General features: G+C 46.1%; 2 protein-coding genes across 2 annotated transcripts; one reads left to right on the forward strand and one right to left on the reverse strand.

Moving 5' to 3' along the window:
• Nucleotides 1–22,463, reverse strand: CGAS (cyclic GMP-AMP synthase; the record flags this gene model as incomplete). Its single annotated transcript, XM_080700074.1, has 8 exons — nt 1–352; nt 3,262–3,364; nt 8,896–9,138; nt 13,249–13,468; nt 19,435–19,773; nt 19,856–20,322; nt 20,483–20,755; nt 22,406–22,463. The coding sequence occupies 8 exons, from the start codon at nt 22,461–22,463 to the stop codon at nt 1–3; spliced, it is 2,055 nt and encodes a 684-aa protein (XP_080556200.1).
• A 120-nt stretch (nt 22,464–22,583) lies between these two features.
• Nucleotides 22,584–23,420, forward strand: LOC308266017 (E3 ubiquitin-protein ligase RNF220-like; the record flags this gene model as incomplete). The annotated part of the gene is made up of 1 exon (XM_080700075.1): nt 22,584–23,420. The coding sequence occupies exon 1, from the start codon at nt 22,683–22,685 to the stop codon at nt 23,418–23,420; it is 738 nt and encodes a 245-aa protein (XP_080556201.1). The 5' UTR covers nt 22,584–22,682.
• Nucleotides 23,421–24,677: the final 1,257 nt, after the last annotated feature.

Here is a 24,677-nt window from a genome sequence, read left to right on the forward strand (position 1 = left end):
TTAAAATTCATTAAAAATTGGAAATCCATTATTTCTTTCATATTCAATTTGATTTAACAGAAATTCTTTACTGATTTTGTCAATCTCATCTCGAGAGAAGAGATTGACTTCAGGAATAAAATAATGCTCCAGCTGCTCTGCCCTCAAACACTGAAGAAAGAATGCCACACAGCTGTCAAAGCAGAGGTCCAGGTCTTTGGGGTGCCACTGGCTGTCCAGGGGGTCCCGCGCACAGACATGCAAGAAGGCAGTTTTCACATGGTAAGAACAGAATTTATCCAGGGCTTTTCTGTTTTCAAACTTTTTTTTCAGCTGCTCCAAAAGGTATTTCATTAGTTTTAAGCAATCTTTCCTGTTAAACAAAAAGAAACCATGTGTTTTTACTTATTTGTTTTTACCTGTTCATTTCACCGAGGACTGCAGCATTTTAAAGGAAAAGCATGCCGGGTGTGGTGGCGCACGCTTGTAATCCCTGTGCTTGGGAGGCTGAGACAGGAGGATCACGCAGGTTCGAAGCCAGCCTCAGCTACTTAGTGAGGCTCTAAGCAACTTAGTGAGACCCTGTTTCAAAATAAAATATAAAATGGGTCTGGGAGTATAGCCCGGAGGTAGAAAGCCTCTGGGTTCCACCCCCAGTACCACCAAAAAAATAAATAAAATAAAGGAAAAGCATACTTAAAAAAAATAAAGATAAATGATGATATAAAATTTTTTTGGGGGGGTCTGGGGATGGAACCCAGGGGCATGCAACCTCTGAGCTACACCCTCTGCCCTATTTTTATTCTTTTATTTTTGAAACAGGGTCTCACTAAGTTGCAGAGGGCCTCACTAAGTACCTGAGGTTGTCCACGAACCAAGATCTTCAGGTCTCAGCCTCCCAAAAGCTGGGATTACAATCCATGCTACCACGCCCGGCTGATATAGTCACCTTAAAGCCGGGCCTGGTGGCGCAGGCTTGTAATCCCCGCGCTTGGGAGGCGGAAATAGGAGGATTGCGCAGGTTTGAAGCCAGCCATGCTGGCTTGAGACCCTGTTTCCAAATAAAAAAGCATAAAAATAGGTCTGGGAGTGTAGCCCGGGAGGTAGAAGGGTTTCCAGAAACCCCAGTACCACCAAAAATAAATAAATAAATAAAGTCACCTTAAACCAGACTATGTTTTCAAATATACACTATGAAGTTTCAAATGTACATTTTCTTCTCTTCCCCAATCCTAACTCATATACTTCATTCTATCAGAACTAATTAAACTGTATATAACTGACAGCTATTATACTATTCCTCCAGTTATTCAATATCTACAAAAATCTTGTTTTAGCCGGGTGTGGTGGCACATGCTTGTAATCTCAGTACTTGGGAGGCTGAGACAGAAGGATCACAGGTTCTCTGCCAGCTTCAGCTTCTTAGGCCCCCAACAACTTAGTGAGACCCTGTTTCAGAGTAAAAAATAAAATAGGGCTGAGGGTGGGGTTTGGAAGTAAAATGCCCCGGCTTTAATCCCAGTACCACACACACACACCATTTAAATTTTTATAAAAGCCGGGCGTGGTTGCGCATGCTTGTAATCCCAGCATTCAGGAGGCTGAGACTGGAGGATCACGGTTTGCGGACAGCCTCAGCTACTCAGTGAGGCCCTCCGCAACTTATTGGTGAGACCCTATTTCAAAAATAAAGAATAAAAAATAGGGCAGAGGGTGTAGCTTGAAGGTCAAATGCCCGAGTTCCATCCCCAAACACCCCCCCAAAAAAAAACACAAATTCTATAAAATTATAAGCTGGGCATGGTGGTGCACGCTTGTAATCCCCTTGCTTGGGAGGCTGAGACAGGAGGATCGCGCAGGCTTAAGAGACCCTGTTTCCAAATAAAAATATAAAATAGGTCTGGGAGTGTATCCTGGAGGTAGAAGGGTTTCCAAGAACCCCACTACCACAAAAAAAATTATAATTTTTTGTGATGCTGGGGTTCATTCCAGAGGTATTTTGCCTCTGAGCTATACCCCCAGTCCTATTTTATTTTTTATTTGGAAACAGGTCTTGCTAAGTGGCTAAGTCTAGCCTCAAACCTGTAATCCTCCTGTCTCACCCTCCCAAATATTGACATTAAAGGCATAGGACACCAAGCTATAAAATTATTTTACTTAGTTGGATTGCAAATATTTACAATATTCATCCAATATTTTGTAGCTGACAAAATTTGTGTTTATAACATTATTTAGTTTTATCAGCAATATGTAGCTTTTTCTTTTTTCTTTTTGTAGTACTAGAGATTGAATGCAGGGAATTCTACCTCTGAGCTACACCCGTAGCCTTTTTAATTTATATTTAATTAATTAAGCTATTTATTTATGTATTTTCATGGTACTGGGGATTGACCTCAGGGTATTCTACCTCTTGGTTATGCCCCTAGGCCCCTCCTTTTTTATATTATTTATTATTTTTTATTTTTTATTGAAAATGATCTGAATAGGTTGCTGAGGCTCTTCTTGAACCTGTGATCCTTCTGTCTCAGCCCCCCAAGTACTGGAATTACTGGTGTGTGCCACTGTGCCCAGCTAGCAATATATATTTTTAAATATTTGCCTCAAAGCTTGAACACAGGCTTTAAAAAACTTCTGTGGCTAGCTGAGGCTGTAAACTTGGGAAGCTGAAATAGGAGGATCACACGTTCAAGGCCTCCTCAACAATTTAAGTGAGGCCCCCAGCAACTTAAGTGAGACCCAGTTTCAAAATAAAAAATAAGAAGCTGGGCATGGTGGCGCACACTTGTAATGCCAGTGTTAAGGAGGCCAAGACCAGAGGATTGTGGTTCACAGACAGCCTCAGTTACCTAGTGAGGCCCTCTGCAACTTAGTGAGACCCTGTTTCAGAATAAAGAATAAAAAATTGGGCTGGGGGTATAGCTCAGAGGTAGAATGTCCCTGGGTTCCATCCTCAATACTGCAGGAAAAAAGAAAAGAAAAGAAAATTAACTATGTTTAGTGTGGTTTCAGGTCTGGCCAGTCATTCCCTACCAACATTCTCAAAGCAGCCAAACCATCCCGAAGCACTCACCAGCTCCAGTAAATGCAGCCTCTGGCCTCCTCCCATTAATACGTTCACACTCCCCAAGTCACCCAGCACTCCTTGACCGGAACCCTCGACCCAAGTCACCCAGCACTCCTTGACCCGGAACCCAGCGGTCATCTTCAGGTTTGGACTACAGAGTCAACAAAGAATTGACTGTCTCAGACATAATTTGCCATTTAACAAAACTGGTACATTACCTGCAACATTTCACTCCATCAACTTCACAACATGTTTTAGTTTGCCCATGATTGCTCAAAATGTCCTTTTCAATGTGAGAGAAAGAGAGCCGCCATGTGTCTTCTAAATTTCAAAAAGACAAAATTTTCAAAAAGCACTGTACCAAAAGCACTCATGTCTAAACACTTCCCACACGTATATATGTACATATATATACATATATATATGTGTGTATTTATAAAGTATAGGTTTAACCCAGGGTATTCTACCTCCAAGCTACCCCTAGCCCTTTTTCTTTTCTTTTCTTTCTTTTTCTTTCTTCCTTTCTTTTCTTTTCTTTCTTTCTCTCCCTCCCTCCTCTTTCTCTCTCTCTCTCTCTTTCTTGTGGTAAGGCGGGGGGGGGGGGATAGAACCCAAAGGCCTTCTACCTATAGGCTGTACTCCCAACCTATTTTGATTTTCATTTAGAAACAGGGTCTCATTGAGTTTCTGAAAGTCTCACTGAGTTGCTGAGGCTAGTTTCATGTTTTTTATTTTATTTTTATTTTTTTGGTGATACTGGGGATGGAACCCTTCTACCTCCGGGCTACACTCCCAGACATATTTTATTTGGAAACAGGGTCTCTTAAGCCAGCGAGGCTGGCTTCAAACTTGCACAATCCTCCTGTCTCTGCCTCCCAAGTTCTGGGATTACAAGCGTGTCCACCACACCCAGCATGTTTTTTTATTTTAAAACAGGATCTAGAGGGAGATATATTGAGCAAAAGAAGTGAACAATGTAATTATATACAAAAATAAGTGCTGTGAAGCAAAAATATAGGCCTAAATAGGAAAAAGGAGGAGGGTAGAAATCAAAGCTTAAAATAGTTAACTAAGGCAAACCATATTACCATTTATTTATTTATTTATTTTTGCAGTACTGGAATGGAACCCAGGGGCATTCTACCTCTGAGCTATACCCCCAGCCCTATTTTTTATTCTTTATTTTGAAACAGGGTCTCACTGAGTTGCAAAGGGCCTTACTAAGTAGTAGCTGAGGCTGTCCACGAGCTACCATCCTCCTGTCTCAGTCTCCCAAATGCTGGGATTACAAGCATAAGCCACCATGGCCAGCTCTGTATTACCTTTTATATATTGCAAAATTTACTTTTTTGTGTGTGGGCCCAGACATGGCGGCGCACAATTGTAATCCCAGCATTCAGGAGGCAGAAACAGGAGGATCGTGGATAACGGACAGCCTCAGCTACTTAGTGAGGTCCTTTGTAACTCAGTGAGACCATTTAAAAAAAAAAAGATTAAATAGGACTGGGGGTGTAGCTCAGAGGTAGAATGTCCCTGGGTTCCATCCCCAATACTGAAAACAAAACAAAACAAAAAACAAATAGGACTGGGAGTATAACTCAGGCAGAATGTCCCTGGGCTCAATCCCCGGTACCAAAATAAAAAGAAAAAACAAAAAAAAGAAAGAAAGCTAGAAGTGGTGGCACACACTTGTAATCCCATTACCTGAGAGGCTGAGACAGGAGGATCACAGGTTTGAGGACAGCCTCAGCAACTTAATGAGGCTGTCAGCAATTTAACAAGACCCTGTTTCTAAGTAAAAAATAGCCAGGCATGGTAGCACACGCTTGTAATCCCAGTACTTGGGCCATTGAGACAGGAGGATCACAGATTTGAAGCCAGCCTCAGCAACTGAGTGAGTTCTTGTTTCAAAATAAAATTAAAATAGAGCTGGGGCATATCTCAAAGGCAGAACTTCCCCGAGTTTCATCTCCACAAACACACACACTAAAAATAATTTGAATCAATTGATTCATTTTTATACCATCCATGTAAGTTTGGGGTATTAATATAAAATGAATTGAAAAATGTTTCCTTTCCTTCTATTCTTTGTGAGAATCATATATAATAATAAAATAATTTGGCCCTGGTCTTACAAAAAAAAATGATTTGTACTTTTAATTTTTGTGGTATTAGTGATTGAACTCAGAGGCATTATACCTCCAATCTACACCTCCAGTCCATTTATTTATTTATTTATTTGTTTATTTGTTTATTTATTTATTGCGGTACTGGGGATGAATTCAGGGTAATTACCTCCGAGCTACACCCCCAGTCCTATTTTTTATTCTTTATTTTGAAACAGTGTCTCACTAAGTTGCAGAGGGCCTCACTAAGTAGCTGAGGCTGGCCATGAACTACTATCCTCCTGTCTCAGCCTCCCAAATGCTGGGATTACAAGCGTGTGACAGCACGCCCACTTTTTTAAAATTAATTAATTTATTTATTTATTATTTATTTATTTTGGTGGTACTGGGCTTCCTGGAAGCCCTTCTACCTCCGGGCTACACTCCCAGACCTATTTTATGCTTTTTATTTGGAAACAGGGTCTCTTACGCCAGAGCAGCTGGCTTTGAACCTGCGCGATCTCTGTCTCTGCCTCCCAAGCGCGGGGATTACAAGCGTGCGCCACCACGCCCGGCTTATTATTTACTTTTAAACAGAGTCTCACTAAGTTGCGGAGGGCCTCACTAAACAGCTGAGGCTGGCCATGAACTACTATCCTCCTGTCTCTGCCTCCCAAGCGCGGGGATTACAAGTGTGCGCCACCACGCCTGGCTGATTATTTACTTTTAAACAGAGTCTCACTAAGTTGCGGAGGGCCTCACTAAACAGCTGAGGCTGTCTTCAAACGTGCAATCCTCCTGCCTCAGCCTCCCAAATGCTGCATGTGCCACCACACCTGGCTTGTGATTTTTTTATGTGTATGTGGTAATGGGGGTGGAACCCAAGGGCTTTATACCTCCTGGCCATACTCCCAGACCTATTTTATATTTTATTTGCAAACAGGGTTTCACTAAATTGCTGAGAGCCTCAATAAATAGCTGAGGCTGGCCTCAAACCCGGATACTTCTGTCTCAGCCTTCCAAGTACTGAGATTACAAGCGTACGCCACCATGCCCGGCTAGAATTTTTTTTTTTTTTTTTTTTTTTTTTTTTTTTTTTGCGGTACTGGGGATGGAACCCAGGTGTCTTCTACCTCTGGGCTACACTCCCAGTACTATTTTATATTTTATTTGGAAACGGGGTCTATTAAGCCAGCTGAGGCTGGCTTCGAACCTGCAAGATCCTCCTGTCTCAGCCTCCCAAGCGCGGGGATTACAAGCGTGCGCCACCACGCCTGGCTCTAGAATTTTTTTGTTTTTTTTTTGTTTTTGGTGGTACTAGGGGTGGAGCCCAGAGGCTTTCTACCTCCAGGCTATACTCCCAGACCTATTTTATATTTTATTTGGAAACAGGGTCTAAGTAGCCGAGGCTGGCTTCGAACCTGTGTGATCCTCCTGTCTCAGCCTCCCAAGCACAAGGATTACAAGCATGCGCCACCACACCCGGCTTAGAATTTTTTTTTAATTATAAAAAGCTTAAGAAAATAAGCTGGGTGTGGTGGCACACGCCTCTAATTCCAGTACTTGAGAGAAGTTGATAGTAGGTTCAAAGCCTGCCTTGGCAATGTAGTGAGGCCCTCAGCAACTCTGTGAGACCCTTTAACCAAATTAAAAAAAATATGGCTAGGGGTATAGCTGAAAGGTAGAATACCCCTGTGTTCTATCCCCAGCACCACAATAAAATAAAGGGAAAAGAAAAGAAAAAGCTGGGCATGATAGCACACACCTATACTCCCAATACTTGGGAAGCAGAGACAAGAGAATGACAGATTCATGGCCAGTCTCAGCAACTTAGTGAGACCTTGTTTCAAAATAAAAAATAAAATAAGGCTGGGGTGTAGCTCAGAGGTAGAACGGCCCAAGTACCAAAAAGAAATTAAAAATAACTTTTAAAAACTGGGTGTGGTGGTGCATGTCTATAATCCCAGTACTCAGAATCTGAGACAGGAGGATTGCAGGTTCAAAGACAACCTCAACAATGTAGAGACTCAGCAACCTATCAAGACTCTGTTTCAAAACAAAAAATAAAAAGCTGTAGCTTTAAGGCAGAATGCCCATGGGTTCAATCCTCAGTAACAAACACATACACATACATACATAATAAAAAATAAAAAGGGCTGGAGATGTAGCCCAGTGGCAGAGCACCCTGGTGTAATCCACAGTCACACGCACAGATCAGAGGAGTAGCTCCCTAAGAGGGGCAGGGAAGACGTGGAAGCTCCGTGCGAGTTCACTGATGACATTCTGGTTACCATATTCATGAAAAGGCAAAACTATAGGTATAGTAACAGATCAATGGTTTGCCAGGGGAGTGGGGTGGGAAAGGGTTGAACTGATGAAGCTCTAGGACTTCTTAGAGCAGTGAAACTATCATGTCAGCTTCGTATAAACTGACACATATGAAATGTATTTGTCAAAATTAGGAGAGCTTTAAGGCCAGGCGTGGTGGCGCACGCTTGTAATCCCCGCGCTTGGGAGGCAGAGACAGGAGGATCGCGCTGGTTCGGAGCCAGCCTCGCTGGTTTAAGAGACCCTGTTTCCACATAAAGTTAAAAAAATAGGTCTGGGAGTGTAGCCCGGAGGTAGAAGGGCTTCCAGGAACCCCAGTACCACCAAAACAAACAAACAAAAAAAAAAAAACAAAATTAGGAGAGCTTTATAAAGCACAAGCATGAACGCTAATGCATGACAATAGCGCGCTGACCTCAGTTACTCTGGATGTGCGCGGAATCTAAGACTGAAGGCCAAGGAACGCTGCCTAAGCGCTGCACTCTAGAGGGCAGTTCCCATCAGGGATGCTTAAGCATCCTGAAGCAACTAGTCATGCACACTGCCGCCCTCTGCTAATTAGTGAGACCCCGTTTCAAAACAAAAGCCAGATGTGGTGGCGCACGCTTGTAATCCCAGAAATGGGATTGCGTAGGTTCGAAGCCAGCCTCGGCTACTTACTAAGGCTCTCAGCAACTTAGTGAGACTGTTTCCAAATAAAGAATAAAACATAGGGCTAGGATTGTAGCTCAGAAATAGAATGTCCCTGGGTTCCATCCCCAAACACGCCAAAAGAGAGTGAGAGAGAGAGAGAGAGACAGACAGACAGACAGACAGACACAGACGGACATGGTGGCACATGCTTGTAAACCCAGTACTTGGGAGGCTGAGACACAAGGATCACAGGTTCACAGTCAGCCTCAACTACTGAGGTCCTCTGTGACTTAGTGAGACCCAGTTTCAAAATAAAGACTAAAAACTCGGGCTAGGGTTGTAGCTTGGAGGCAGAATGCCCAAGTTCAATAATCAGTATTGAAAAAAAAAAAAAAAAAGGAGAGAGAAGATTATGTCCAAAGAATCCAGGAAAGCCGGGCGTGGTGGCACACACTTGTAATCCTAGCATTTCTGAGGCTGAGACAGGAGGATCACAGTTCGAGGACAGCCTCAGCTACTTAGTGAGGCCCTTTGCAACTCAGTGAGACCTTGTTTCAAAATAAAGAATAAAAAATCGGGCTGGGGGATGTAGCTCAGAAGCAGAATACACCTGGGATCCATCCCCAGTACCACAAAAAATAAAAAAAGGACCCAGAAGTCAGGTGTGGTGGCACACGCTTGTAATCTCAGTACTTGGGAGGCTGAGACAGGAGGATCACAGGCTCAAGGACAGCTTCAGCAATAAGTGAGGCTCTTTAGTGTCTGTTAACCTTCGGGTTTAAATACCTTGAAAGCCACTTCCTTTTTTTGCATGCTTCGGTACCAAGTAAAACGGCTGTTGTCGGAATTTGTTCCTAACTTTTGCCCCAAGCCAGTTATTGATGGGCAGGCCTTTCTGGGTGCTAGCAGGCCAGCTACTTTTTGATTCCAAAGCCAGAATTATGTCCACAGATATTTCTTTGGGTTTTCTAATGAGAAGTGTTACAGCAGGGCTCCCTCGTCGTTTCCTCTCCATAATGACATCTATATCTGTTTCAAAACATAGAAGGGAAGAAAAGGTTTACTGAGTCAATTGTCTCTGGAAATATGAGAGAAATAATAGTGACTTAAGATCTATGAAGTGCAGGCCGGGTATGGTGGCACACGCTTGATAGGCTGAGTCAGGAGTATCTCAGGTTAGCGGCCAGCCTCAGCTAGTTAATGAGGTCCTCAGCAACTTAGTGAGACCCTATTTCAAAATAAAGAATAAAATAGAGGGCTGGGGGTATAGCTCAGAGACAGAATGCCTCTGGATTCAATCCCCAGTACCACAAAAAAAAAAAAAACAATCTTTGAAGTGTTAAGTATAAAGTGAACATTAAGCTGGGTGTGGTGGCATAGACCTAGAATCCTAGTACTTGAGAGGCTGAGATGGGAGGATCATAGGTTCCAAGCCAGCCTCAGCAAGTAGTGAGACTCTCATCAAACTAGTGAGACCCTGTTTCAAAATAAAAATAAAAGTAGAACTGGGGTGTAGCTCAGAGATAGAATGCCCGATTTTAACCCCCAGTACCACAAAAAAAAAAAATAAAGTGAACATAATTTTAAAACAGACACTGGCAACACAAGGCAGAGTGTTTTGCTCATTTATTTCATATTTATGGATACCTAGCCTGGGAAAAAAATGTCAAGCCCTTGTCCGGCATATAGGATGAGGGGATGAAGATTCTGAAGTTGGGAAGTGCTGTGGTTGAACTTTCATTTGGTATTACAGATAGAAGTTTGGAGGGAGACCTGCAAAAGAGGCCATATAAATGGCAGGGGAGAGAAGCCGGAGAGCAGACTGCAGCAACAGCTCAGCACAGGCAGTGGGCATCCACCAGGCAGCAGAAGTCAGGCTCAAGCCAGGGCCCAGGTGTGGCTCAGTGGGTACAGCGCTCAATTAGCATGTGCAAGGCCCTGAGTTTCATCTCCAGCACTCCCTCAAAAGTGTTTTTAAGGCCAGTTGGACATGTAGTGCAATCCCATCTCTAAATAAACAAGAAACTAAATAGGCCTAAATCAACAGAACTGGTGGATGCACGGAGTCTGTGTGGTGAAGGGGAGGGGACAGAGAATTTATGCCAGGTTTCTGGCCTGAGAAATGGTTGGTACCAATTCCATTCCCTAGAACAGGGAAGGCAGTGGAAGAAAGACTGGGTCAAACTGCACACCTACAATCCCAACATTCGGGAAACTGAGACAGGAGGAGCGCGGTCTTGTGGCCAGCCTCAGCTACTTAATGAAGACATCATGACTCAGTGAAACCCTGTTTCAAAGTAAAGAATAAAAATTAGGGAGCCAGGCATGGTGGCCCACAGTTGTAATCCCAGCATTTAGGAGGCTAAGATAGGAGGATTGCAGTTCGCAGACAGCCTCGACTACTTAGTGAGGCCCTTTGCAATGCACTCAGTGAGACTCTGTTTCAAAATAAAGAATAAAAAAATATATATATAGGGCTGCGGATATAGTTTGGAGGTGGAATGCCCCTGGGTTCCATCCTCAGTACTGCAAAAAAAAAAAAGAAAAAAAAATAGGGCTGGGTGTACCTCAGAGGTTAATCCCCACTGCCAAAATAATAAAAACTGAAAAATAAAAGCCAGGCATGGTGGTGCATGCCTGTAATCCCAGTACTTGGGAAGCTGAGACAGGAGAATGGCAGGTTTAAGGACAGCCTCGACAAGTAATAAGACTCTCATCAACCTAGTGAGATCCTAGCTCAAAATAAAAACATAAAATAGGAATGGGGTATAACTTAGAGATAGAATGCTCCTGGACTCAATCCCCAGCACATAAATAAATAAATAAATAAATAAATAAATAAATAAATAAATAAACAAACAAACATTAATAATCTTCCTGACTTTTTTTGGTGTATATATGTGTGTGCTACTGGGGATTGAACTCAGGGATGTTCTGCCTCTGAACTATACTAACCAGCCCCTCTTTTATTTTATTAATATATTTATGTATTTATTTATTTATTGTGGTACTTGGGATTCAACCCAGGGGCATTATACTTCTGAGTTACATCCCAGCCCTTTCTTTCTTTTTCTTTTTTTTTTTTTTCTGGTGGGTGTGGGGATGGAACCCAGGGGCATTTGACCCCCGAGCTATACCCCCTGCCCTATTTTTTATTATTTATTTATTTATTTATTTATTTATTTATTTATTTATTTATTTATTTTGGCAGTACTGGGGTTCCTGGAAGCCCTTCTATCTCCGGGCTACACTTCCAGACCTATTTTATATTTTTTATTTGGAAACAGGGTCTCTTAAGCCAGCGAGGCTGGCTCCGAACCAGCGCATTCCTCCTGTCTCCACCTCCCAAGCGCGGGGATTACAAGTGTGCACCACCACGCCCGGCTTATTCTTTATTTTGAAACAGGGTCTCACTAAGTTGCGGAGGGCCTCACTAAGTAGCTGAGGCTGTCTGCAAACCGCGATCCTAGGGTCTCAGCCTCCCAAATGCTGAGATTACAAGCATGCGCCACCATGGCCGGCTCCAACCCTTTCTATTATTTTGTTTTGAAACAATATCTATAGCCAGACATGATGGCACAGACATGATGGTTGAGAAATAAAGATTGCAAGTTCACAGCCATCCTCAGTAACTTAGTGAGGCTCTCAGCACCATAGTGAGACTCCATTTCAAACTAAAAATTAAAATAGGGCTAGAAGTGTAGTTCAGAGGTAGAATTCTCTTGTGTTCAATCCTCAGTACACCCTCCCAAACGCACACACTCAAAAACAAAAAACAAAAAACAGTCTTTCTAGAGTCTCTTAAGTTGTTGAGGGTGTCCTCAAACTATGATCTTTCTGTCTCATTCTCCCAAGTACTGGAGTCACAGGCATAGTTCACCAGACACAGATTATTTATTTTGAAACAGGATCTTGCTAAGTTTCTGAGGGTTTCATTAAATTGTTGTGGCTGGCCTCGAACATGTGATCTTCCTGTGTGGTGGTGCACAATTGTAATCCCCGTACTTGAGAGGCTGAGACAGGAGGATCCAGGATCATGGCCAGCCTCAGCTACTTAGTGAGGCCCTCTGCATCTTAGTGCCTCACTAAGTTTCAAAAATAAAGAATAAAAAATCAGGCTGGAGTGTAGCTTGGAGGTAGAATGCCCCTGGGTTCAATCCCCCTGCCCCCTGGACAAAAAACCAGCTTCTCGATGAAAACAGAATAAAATATAAATACTTTTCAAGTCAGGCATGGTGATGCATTCCTCTAAACACAGCACGTGGGAGGCTGAAATAGCCCAATAGCAGGTCCAAGACCTGATGTAGCTCAGAGGTAAAATGTACCTGGGTTCAATACTCAATACCAAGAATAAAACAAAATCTGAATGCTATCCCAGAATGTACAATTCTGTACTGGGATTACAAGCATGTACAGTCCTGAAGCTGGCCTCAGCCACAGGGCTCACTGTGCTCTGAGCCAGCCACGCTCTTCTGCCTCCTGGTCACACTCCACTCTCTCCCGGTATCAGCACTTCTCCCAGCCCCTTCCCTCAATCCTCACTGCAATTTTGTATGTGTGTGAACTAGGGATTGAACCCAGAGGTGTTCTACCTCTTGAGTTACTCCCTCAGCCCTATTTTATTTTATTCATTTATTGTGGTACTGGGGATGGAACCCAGGGGTGTTCTACCTCCAAGCAACATCTCCAAACCCATTTTTATTTTTATTTGGAAACAAGGTCTTGCTAAGTTGCTGAGAGCCTCACTAAGCAGCTGAGTCTGGATTCAAACCTGCGATCCTCCTGTCTCTGCCTCCCAAGTATTGAGATTACAAGCCACTCACTGTAATTTGGTATTATATGTCATTCACACTCTGTCCCTTGTATATTATGAGCTTCAAGAAGGGACTCCACCAATTTTACTCAGGCACATTTACCCAATGACACTAGGAATATCAAGGAATAATCAAAAGAAACCAAAACAGAGCATGCCAGCATTTAGGAAGAGTGCCAAGAAGATGCAGGAGACCACGACCAAGAGTAGAGATGTTTCCAGAAGGAGGGAGTGGTCAACCATCTGTTGCAGGGAGGTCAAGAAAGATCAGAAGAAGGAAGATTGGCAACTAGTAGGTAGCATTAGAGCTTTAACAAAAATCTTACCTTTGATGTTTTTAATTTCTTCCTTAATGATTTTTCTAAATGTTGACAACATCTTAGAAGCTGATAATATCTCCTCTTCTAAAAACTGACTCAGAGGATTTCCTTTGGGATTTCTTTTGAACTTCACAAAGTAAAAAGCACCACTGTTAGAATATTCTTCCAGCTGAATTCTGGGGACTTCCAGTTTAAACATGACATCAAATTCATTAGGTGCAGAAATCTAAGAAATAGTAAAAACAGCACTGAAATGTTTGCTTATGAATATTTTCTGAGCACTTTCAATTTTGTCTTGAAATTTTCATTTGAAATCTTTCTTTGAAAAGCAATGTTCATAATATTTATAGCCTCTAGGATGGGGCTGCTGATGCTGGGAGTAAGTAGGGAGTATTTCTGGGGTTTTTCTTTAGTATGGTGTGTATGTGTGGTACTGGGGAGGGGACCCAGGGCTTTCTACCTCCAAGCTACACCCCCAGCCCTATTTTAGTTTTTGTATTTTGAAACAGGGGTCTCACTAGGTTGATGAGAGTCTCACTATTTGCTGAGGCTGTTCTCGAACCTGAGATTCTCTTGTCTCAGACTCTCAAGTACTAGGATTACAAGCATGTGCCACCACACTGGGATTTACTACTGGTTTTCGTTTATAGATTTTACTCTCAATTTTTTTTTACCATAAACAAGCACTATTTGTATAATTAAAATGATAAAATGAAACTAAAATCTTTACCAGGTGTTTTCTGAGCTTAAAGTTTAATAAAATTAAAGGTGGTGGCACATCCCAGTACTTGGAAGGCTAAGAGAGGAGGATCACAGGTTTATGGCCAGACTCAGCTATTTAGTGACCTTGTTTCAAAGTAAAGAATAAAAAATAGGTCTGGGGGAAGAGCTCAGAGGTAGAATGTGCCTGTGTTCAATCCCCAGTACCCCTCCAAAAAAAGGTTTAATAAAATTTAAAACTTTAGCTGGATATGTTGGCACATGCCTGTAATCCTAGTACTTGGGAGGCTAGGACAGGAAAATGCCCTTGGGTTTAATTCCCAGAACAAAACAAACTTTATTTGTGTGGTATGTGTGTGTGACTGGGGATTGAAACCAGGAGTGTTTTACCTCTGAGCTATACCCCAACCCTATATTTTGAAATAGTCTAGGTTGCTAAGGCTGGCCTTGAGCCTGCAGTCCTCCTGTTACAGCCTGGAGGTTATATACTGGGGTTATAGGTGTACACCAACATGCCTAGCTTCAAAACAAAATTTAAAACCTTTATGGTGCTACCTTTAGATGGATGTGGTGGCACACACTTGTAATCCCAGCATTTGGAGGCTTAGACAGGAGGATCCGGGTTCCCAAACAGCCTCAGCTACCTAGTGAGGCCCTTTGCAACTCAGTGAGACTGTGTTTCAAAATAAAGAATAAAAAATAGGACTGGGGATATAGTTTGAAGGTAGAATGCCCCTGGGTTCCATCCCTAGTACCCCCCCCCAAAAAAAAAACCCTTATGGTGCTACCTTTAATATCACAAGATGTGCACTGCAGACACTCTCCTGTCACAATGATAGACAAAGGGGTGTGTGTGTGTAATTGCCTCCTGGTCAGCTGAGCAAAGGCCCTCTTATGGCTGCTGGTCACTTAAGAGGAGTTTGAGCAGCAAGGCATGCGCTGCACTAGTACCTATGAACCACAGCATTTGTAGAAACTTTAAATAATCTTTCTTTTTAATCTTCATGATAATAACTATAGCAATCATAATAAACATTTACTTTTATCATATTATTATTATTGTGGTGGGTACTGGGGGTTGAACCTAAGGGTTAAATGTCTGAGCTTTACCCTCAACCCTTATTTCTTATTTTGATGGGTCTCATGAGGTTGTTGAGAATCTTGCTAAACTGCTGAAGCCGGCATCAAACCCAGGATCGGCCTGTCACAGTGCTGGGATCACAGGCGTGTGCCACCATCTCTAGCTCTTTTCTTCTACTTATTTATTTATTTATTGTGGGGGGGTACTGGGGATTAAACCCAAAGGTATTATACCTCTGATGTATTCCTCCATCCTTCATTGTTTGTTTTGAAAAAGGGTCTCAATCTTTTGCTGAGTCATGAACCCTAAATACATGAGTACTCCCGAGTACTGAGTCGTGCACCACCACACCTGGCTTCTTCTTTTTTCCATATTAAAAATTCCTCAGGAGCTGAGTGTGGTGGCGCACGCTTGTAATCCCAGCGCTTGGGAGGCTGAGACAGGAGGATCACACAGGTTCGAAGCCAGCCTAAGCTACTTAGGCTCTCAGCAACTTAGTGAGACCCTGTTTCCAAATAAAATATAAAAAAGGTCTGGGAGTATAGCCCGGAGGTAGTAATGCCCCTGGGTTCCACCCCCAGTACCACACACACACACGAAATTCCTCAGCTGGGAATGGTGGTACATACTTGTAATCTCAGTACTTGGGAGTCTGAGATAGGAGGATCACAGGTTCACAACCAGCCTCAGCTACTTAGTGAGGCCCACAACTTAGTGAAGGAAGGCCTGCTTCAAAATAAGGAATAAAAGCCGTGCTTGGTGATACAACACGCTTGTAATACCAGCATTCGGGAGACTGAAACTGGAGGATAGTGTTTCACGGACAGCCTCAGCTACTTAGTGAGGCCCTCTGCAATTTAGTAAAACCCTGTTTCAAAATAAAGAATTAGCCGGGCATGGTGGCGCACGCTTGTAATCCCCGCGCTTGGGAGGCGGAGACAGGAGGATTGCGCAGGTTCGAAGCCAGCCGCGCGCGCTGGCTTAGGAGACCCTGTTTCCAAAATGAAAATGTAAAAAATAGGTCTGGGAGTGTAGCCCGGAGGAAGGAGGGCTTCCAGGAACCCCAGTACCACCAAAAAAAAAAAAAAAAGAAAGAAAGAAAGAAAGAAAGAAAGAAAGAAAGAATTAAAAATAGGGCAGGGGTGTAGCTCCTAGGTAGAATGCTCCTAGGTTCCGTCCCCAGACCAGCAAAAAAAAAAAAAAAAAAAAAAGCCATGGTGTGGTACATCTATAATCCCAGCAATTGGGAGGCTGAGACAAGAGGATCACTGGCTCAATACCAGCCTCAGAAACTTAGGGAGGCCCTCCACAACAGAGTGAGATCCTGTTTCAAAATAAAAAATAAGCTGGGCAAGGTGGCACACAGCTATAACCCCAGCACTTGGGAGGTTGAGATAGGAGGATCTCAGGTTCGCGGCCAGCCTCAACTACTTAGTGAGGCCCACTCCAATTTAGTGAGACCCTGTTCCAAAATAAAGAATAAAAAATAGGAATAGGGGTGTAGCTCGAAGATAAAATGCCCCTCAGTTCAATCTCCAGTACAAAAAATAGAAAATATGGGTCACTGAGATGGTAGGATAGCAGTTCAAGGACAGCCTCAGCTACTACTTAGTGAGGCCCTTTGGAACTCAGTGAGACCCTGTTTCAATATAAAGAATAAAGGCCGGGCGTGGTGGCTCATGCTTGTAATCCCCGCGCGTGGGAGGCGGAGACAGGAGGATTGCACAGGTTCGAAGCCAGCCACACTGGTTAAGAGACCCTGCTTCCAAATAAAAAGCATAAAAATAGGTCTGGGAGTGTAGCCCAGAGGTAGAAGGGCTTCCAGGAACCCCAGTACCACCAAAAAACAAACAAACAAAAAAAAAACCCCAATATAAAGAATAAAAAATAAGGACCAGGGATGTCACTCGGAGGTAGAATGCCCCTGGGTTCCATCCCCAGGACCGCAAAAAAAAAAAAAAAAAAAAAAGGAAAATAAAATAGGGGAGGGGTCTGAGTATAGCTCAGAGATTGAATGTCCCTAGGTTCAATTCTCAGTACCATCAAAAAATAGGGGTTATGGAAGTAGGTCAGTTGAATACTACCCCTGGATTCAATCTTCTATACTAAAAAAAAAAAAAGTATATAGTTTAATTGCCACTGAATACTACCAGGCTAAACAATTATCATGGGTATTAAATCTGATTTCATTATCCTGGGAATGCATGGATTTTGAGAAACCACCCATCCTTTCTTATGCCCATTCACCATTTACTACTATGAATTCTTTATGTTAAGGCTTAGAAATAGAAAGATGCATAATATTTAGCCTGATGTCTTAAGAAAAAGAAAACACATGAGGAAAAAAAAAAAGAATTTATAAAGCCAGGTGTGGTGGCACATGCGTGTAATTCCAGTACTTTGGAGGCTGAGACAGGACTGCAGGTTTGAGAACAGCCTTGGCAATGTAATGAGACCCAACTCTGTTTCAACATAAAAATAAAAAAATCAGGCGAGGAGTGTAGCTCAGAGAAAGAATCCTTCTGGGTTCAATCCCCAGTACCACACATTAAAAAATTATAATAATAAACTCCCAAATCTAAAGATTACTTCATAAGCATATACCAGCATCTATTTCTGTTCATCCTGTATTTTACAGAATTAAAGGAAATACAGAAAACTGATTGACTGGACCAAAAACACCACCAAAGGAAAGAGTCACTGGTCTAGAAACAAATTCCCATCAGAAAGTCGCTCCCAAGCCTTCAAGCTTTTACTGAGACAATGATGTAAGGGCTCAGCTACCCAGACAAGGGGAGCTGTGAAGCACAGGTTTGAAAGCCCTTATCTCAGGACTTGGGGGGGGGGGGGGATAAAAACACTCAGTAAACTGGAGTTCTTTAGCATTTTCATTCGAATTGCCCCCCTGTGCCCCGCTCCCGCACAGGGCTGTAACTATCTCTATATTTCTATCTTTTTAATAAACTTCTTTAAATCTTCAGCAGCTGTCCAAGCGATTAATATTTATTCTTAGCTTAGGACAAGAATCCACAGTTTTTCTGTTTGTCTGTTTGTGTGGTGGTGGTGGGGATTACTTCTCCCCACACACACACCACGCACATTTCACCCGCAACATCACAAAGTAGCTGAGACTGTCAGCGAACCATGATCCTCCTGTGTCAGCCTCCCAAATGCTGGGATTACAAGTGTGAACTAGCACACCCAGCCTCCCTTTACTTTTTGAGACAGGGTCTCACTAAATTGCCTAGGCTGGCCAGGAATTTGTCAATCTCCTGCTTAGCATCCCAATAACTGTGATTACAGGTGCACTTTGCCACACCCAACTTGTTAATTTTTTATACTTGTTATTTTTTTTAATACATCTCCCCTTGTCTGGGTAGTTGAGTCTTTACATCATTGTCTCAGTAAAAGCTCGAAGGCTTGGGAGCGAGTTTCTGATGGGAGTTTGTTTCCAGACCAGTGACTATTTCCTTTGGTGGTGTTTCTGGTCCGGTCAATCAGTTTTCTGAGTGCTGGGCTATGTTTTTCCTTTACAGTTTTAATAAGGACATCGCATGAGGTTAGATCCCCAGCATCTCAACAAAATAAAATTAGAACCAGGCAAGGATTACATGCTTGTAATCCCAGTACTTGGGAGGCTGAGACAGGAGAATCACAAATTCTCAGACAGCCTTAGCTACTTAGTGAGGCTCTCTGCAACTTAGTGAGACCCTGTTTGAAAAAAAAAAAAAAATAGGGCAGGGGGTGTAGCTTGGAGGTCAAATGCCTCAGGGTTCCCTCCCCAGGCCCGCAAAATTAAATAAGTAAATTAAAAAAGATTTAAAAGTAGAGCTGGGAGTATAGCTCGGAGGTAGAATGCCCCTGGGTTCCATCCCCAGTAACGCAAAAATAAAATTAGACAGGGTGCACTTGGTGGTGGGGAAATAAAAGGTAGTTTTCCTATGGAGTACAGATGTCCTCCTCCTCTTCCTCAAAGGAAAAAGAAACATTTGATGGAATACTTCACAGACCATTTCGAATTATTAAAGTCAGCATCTACACAGGATTAACACCATCTACTGTTTTTGGTTTGGGTACCGGGATTGAACTCGGGGACATGCTACCTCTTAGCTACACCCCCCCCGGCTCTAATTTATTTATTCTGAAACAGGGTCTCGCTAAATTGCTGGGACTGGTTCTCCTGTCTCAGTCTTCCAAACACTAGGGTTACAGGCGTGCATCATCACACCCGAGACACTCAGTACGGGTCTGCTTGCAAGGACGAACCCACACATCGGAATTCCTCCGAAGCAATGTCCTGAGTAGCTGACGATGCCGGTTAGCTGCGCGATCGGTGGGCACAGGTGGGTGAGCGAAGCGCCTGCGGGTGTGAGCGGGCCCTGGCGGCTCACCTTCACGCGCTCGTAGTAGCTCCCGGTGCGCAGCAGCGCGACGCCCCCGAACTCGGGCTCGCCGCCGTGCAGCCTGCGGAGCAGGTGGTCCACCAGCCGGTTCACCACGGCGGCCGCCTCCGAGATCTCCCCGCGGCTCAGCCGCAGCCTCTCCAGCACCGCGCGGGGCCGCCAGCCGGCCGGCGCCTCCCGCCCGCGGCCGGGGCTCGGGGCGCGCGCCGGGCTGGGCCAGGGCGCCGGCCCCCCGCCCGCCCCGGCCCCCGCCCCCGAGGGCACCGCGGCGGGGCCGGCGCGGGCCTGGGCGGCCGCCCTCCGGGGCCGGGCGGCGGGCGCGCCGTCCTGCGGGCGCTCGCGGGGGTCCCGGGCCGCCCCCGCCCGGCCGCGCCCGCCCCGCCCCGCGCCCGCCGCCGGCCCCCCGCGCCCGGCCCCCGCGCCCCGCCGCGCAGCCTTCGAAGCCGTCGGCGCGGCCTCTCCGCGTCGAGCGTCCATGGCCGTCGCTTTCTGCTCCTCGAAAGAAGAATCGACTTCTGGAAAAGCCTGCGAGAGGAGGAACTTGCAGGGAGGGCTGGAAATGAAACTTAAAAGCCCGGCGCGAACGCGGCGTCTGCGGCGGGGCGGGCGCGGAGCAGGAGCCTTCCCGCGCGCCGGCGGGAGCCACGCCCCCGGGGAGGCGGCGGGCGCGGGGGCGCGGGCGCGGGCACGGCGGCGCGGGCACGCGCGTCCCCGCCGCGCCGTGCCCGCGCATCCTCGACGGCTGCGCGCTCGGCTCCCAGCTCCGAGGACCACGCACGTGCGCGGGCCAAGCCGACCCTGAGAGTGTGTCGTTCAGGTTGGTGGAAGATAGAATACGATGAGGATTCACTGACTGTAATAGAGTTTCACTTTTGACTTTTATAAAAGCACGTAAAATCTTAAAGGTCCTATCGATGAGCGCTGGTGGTTTATCTGAGGTTTTGTTGTTCGTTTTGTTTTGTCTTTTCTTCCGAATGCTCTCTCAAATCCCACAACCGGAGCCCCTTGGGCCCAGCCCCTTTTTGTGTCCTCTTACCCAAAGTGAAGGCTTTCAGAGCAAGGCGGCGGCCGCGCATCCTTTTTAGGGCGGGAGAGCCGAGCCCGGCACAGGTGGATGTCGCGCTGGAAGGTGGCGGAGCAAGGCCGCCCCCACCCCCGCTCCCCTGCAGGCGCGGAGCCGCCGCCCGCTTCCCCGGCCCCGGGGCGGACACCCCGCACTCTCGCCCGCGCCGCCCCCGGCCCTTCCCCCTCTGTCGCCGGGTCCGGAGGGTGGAACCCATGGGAGAGGGGCAGGCGGAGGGGGTGACAGCTGAAAGGAGGAGCGGCGCTCACCTGCCTCGGGGTTCCTCTGGCTCTGGGGCCTCTGACTCGGGGTTCCTCTGGCTCTGGGGCTGGGCTGCGGGGCGCAGGTGTCGCCTGAGTCCTGCGCACAGTCCCGGGCCCAGGTGATGGTGGCGGAGTGGGGTAAACACGCTGGGAACCTGACTTCCTCAGGGGCCCCTTTTCAAACCTCCCTCAGAGCCCACCCGCACTCCCAGCCCAGAGCCGGCACCATGTCCCTCACGCCTGTAAATCCAATACTTGGAAGACTGACCCAGGAGGATGGCAGGTTTAAGGCCAGCATTTTACCCAGTCCCTCCTCCCCAGAATAAAAAATAGAAAGGGCTTGGAGGGGGGTGTAGCTCAGAGATAGAAATTCTCAGGGCTCAATCCACAGTACCACATACAAAACAAGCAAACAAAAACCTAAAGAAATGAAAGAAACATGCCCCCCACACGCCTGATTACTTTAAATTCATTCCCAAAATTCTGTGTTTTTTTTTAATATAACTTTCCCTTTGGTAGAAAGAGCTTTTTAGCACCCAAAGCAATAAGCCCTAGTTTGGAGTGCTGAAAACATGTGTTTTTCTCTTCTTCTTCTTTTTTTTTTTTTTTTTTTTTTTTTTTTTTGCGGATCTGGGGGTGGAGCCCAGGGGCAGTTGACCTCCGAGCTACACCCCTGCCCTAATTTTTATTCTTTATTTTGAAACCGGGTTTCACTGAGTTGCAGAGGGCCTCACTAAGTAGCTGAGGCTGTCCGCGAACCACGCGATCCTCCAGGTCTCAGCCTTCCAAATGCTGGGATTACATCCTGCGCCACCACGCCCGGCTCTGTGTTTTTCCTAGTATTTGGAAAGCTGAGACAGGAGGATCACAGGTTCACAGCCAGCTTCAGCAATTTAGTGAGAACCTGTTTTAAACTAAAAAATAAAATATGCCTGGGGAAGTAGTTCAGAAGTAAAATGCCCCTGGGTTCAATACCCAGAACCACAAGTAAAATAAAATAAAATAAATATGTGACAGAGCCAGGCATGGTGGCACAGGCTTGTAATCCCAGCATTCAGGAGGCTGAGACAGGAGAATCGTGGTTCAAGGCCAGCCTCAGCTACTTAGTGAGGCCGTTTGAAACTCAGTGAGACCCAATTTCGAAGTAAAGAATAAAAAAATAGGGCTGGGGTGGTGTGTGGCTCGGAGGTAGAATGCCCTTGGATCCCATTCCCCGTAGTGAAAAAAAAAAAAAAAAAAAAAAGATAAATGTGATAGGACAGTCAAAAATCTCAAAAATTTAAGCCGGGCGTGGTGGCGCACGCTTGTAATCCTAGCATTCCGGAGGCTGAGACAGGAGGATCACAGTTTGCGGACAGCCTCAGCTACTTAGTGAGGCCCTCTGCAACTTAGTGAGACCCTATTTCAAAAATAAAGAATAAAAAATAGGGCAGGGGATATAGCTCGGAGGTTGAATGCCCCTGGGTTCCATCCCCAGACCCGCAAAAAAAAAAAAAAAAAAAAAAAAAAATCTCAAAAATTTAGAAAAAAAAATCCGAGTGCCTATTAATTGTAATTGATTAAATAAACCATGGTTCACATACATAACTAAATACTATATAACATTAAAAAGTGAGATTGAGAACCTGGCCACCGCCGCTGCTGGGAGCTGAGGTGCCGCCGCCGGGCAGCCGGGGGGAATCCGCCCGCATCGCCGCCCTCGCCGGCCGGGCGGCCGCGGGGCCCGGAGCGCCGGAGGCCGAGGCCGGGGCGGCACCGGGCGGCGGCCACGGGGTCCCGTTAGAGCAGCCCCGGCGGCTCTGCAGAGGGCCCGGGGCGGCCGGCGGAGCAGGGGGGCCGGCGGGAGGGAAGAAACCTTCCTGCGAGTGCGAGCCAACCGGCAGACCCGACTGAATGCTCGGATTGGGCAAATGAAACGGAGGACGCAAGATGAAGGGCAGAGGGAAGGCTCCTGCATGGCTGAGGATGATACCGTGGACCTCGAGCAGGAGAACAGCAACCGCTTTGAGGAGTATGAGTGGTGCGGGCAGAAGCGGATACGGGCTGCCACGCTCCTGGAAGGTGGCTTCCGAGGCTCTGGCTTCGTCATGTGCAGCGGCGAAGAGAACCCGGACAGCGATGCTGACTTGGATGTCGAAGGGGATGACACCCTGGAGTATGGGAAGCCACAGCACACGGAGGCCGATGTCATCCCCTGCACAGGCGAGGAGCCCGGTGAGGCGAAGGAGAGCGAGGCACTCCGGGGCGCAGTCCTAAATGGGGGTCCTCCCAGCACCCGCATCACACCTGAGTTCTCTAAATGGGCCAGTGACGAGATGCCGTCCACCAGCAACGGGGAAAGCAGCAAGCAGGAGGCCATGCAGAAGACCTGCAAGAACAGCGACATCGAGAAAATCACCGAAGATTCCGCTGTGACCACGTTTGAGGCCCTGAAGGCTCGGGTCAGGGAGCTTGAACGGCAGCTGTCTCGGGGAGACCGATACAAATGTCTTATCTGCATGGACTCGTACTCGATGCCCCTAACGTCGATTCAGTGTTGGCACGTGCACTGTGAAGAATGCTGGCTGCGGACCCTGGGTGCCAAGAAGCTCTGCCCCCGGTGCAACACCATCACAGCGCCCGGAGACCTGCGCAGGATCTACTCGTGAGCTGGTGCCTTGGCAGCTGGCCTCCAGCAGCCCTACCTGCCCCAGCCTGTGACAGTGACCCCGCCCCTTGTACATATTTGCACACAGGTTCCCTTTGTACATACATGCACACACATGTACACACACATACACATACAAGGACTCTGGAGCCTGAGTGGAGGCTGAGGCCCAGGCCCTGCCTGCTGGCTACCACCAAGCTCGAGACCATCCCTGTTCCAGCCTCTGTTCTCAGGGTCGGGCAGGGAGGTGGGGGTGGGGAGTAGTCGGGGAAGGCTCCTGAGATCCAGCTCCCAGACAGACAGACAGACATGCAAACACCAGACTGAAGCACATGTAATATAGACCGTGTATGTTTACAATGTTGTGTATAAATGGGACAACTCCTTCGCCCCCCACTCCCTCCCCTTTGGTTGTATGATTTTCTTCTTTTTTTTAAGAACCTTTGGAAGAAGCAGTGCCTCCTTCAGGGCTGTCTGGGGGCTCGGCCCAGCCACCTCTTGGGGTGCCTGCTTCTCCCTTTCCTGTGGCGTCCCTCCCTCTCCCATGTGCTCGGTGGTGTTTATTTCTTCTCCCAGACATGGGGCACATGCCCCGAGGGACATGATCCTCTCCTTAGTCTTAGCTCATGGGGCTCTTTATAAGGAGTTGAGGGTGGGGCAGGAAATAGGACTGAGCTGAGGCTGAGGCTGAGGTCAGGCTGGCTGAGGGCGCTCCTGGCTTCCCAGCTTTCTACCAAGAACTCCTGGGAGTAGAGGTCCTGTTCCCAGGGGAAGTTGTCTCCCTGCCCCTCCTATGGGCCCTGTGGTGTGATGCTGTGTCTGTATATTCTATACAAAGGTACTTGTCCTTTCCCTTTGTAAACTACATTTGACATGGATTAAACCAATATAAACAGCTAAAAAAAAAAAAAAGTGAGATTGAAAGCTGGGCCAGTGGTGCACACTTGTAATCCCAGCACTTGTGAGGCTGAGACAGGAGGATCGCACAGGTTCAAAGCCAGCCTCAGCTACTTAGTGAGGCTCTCAGCAACTTAGTGAGACCCTGATTCCAAATAAAGTATAAAATAGATCTGGGAGAATTGCCCGGAGGTAGAAAAGCCCCTGGGTTCCACTCCCAGTACCACCAAAAATAAATAAATAAGTTAGCAGTCAGTTGGGTGTGGTGGCACACACTTGTAATCCCAGGATTTGGGAGCAATTACCAGCAACCCAAAGTTTAACAGTAAATATTGAGTGGGAATGGAAGACCTGGTGAGAT

This window comes from Muscardinus avellanarius (genome assembly GCF_963383645.1).
Source record: "Muscardinus avellanarius genome assembly, chromosome: 8".
Taxonomy (NCBI): Eukaryota; Metazoa; Chordata; class Mammalia; order Rodentia; family Gliridae; genus Muscardinus; species Muscardinus avellanarius.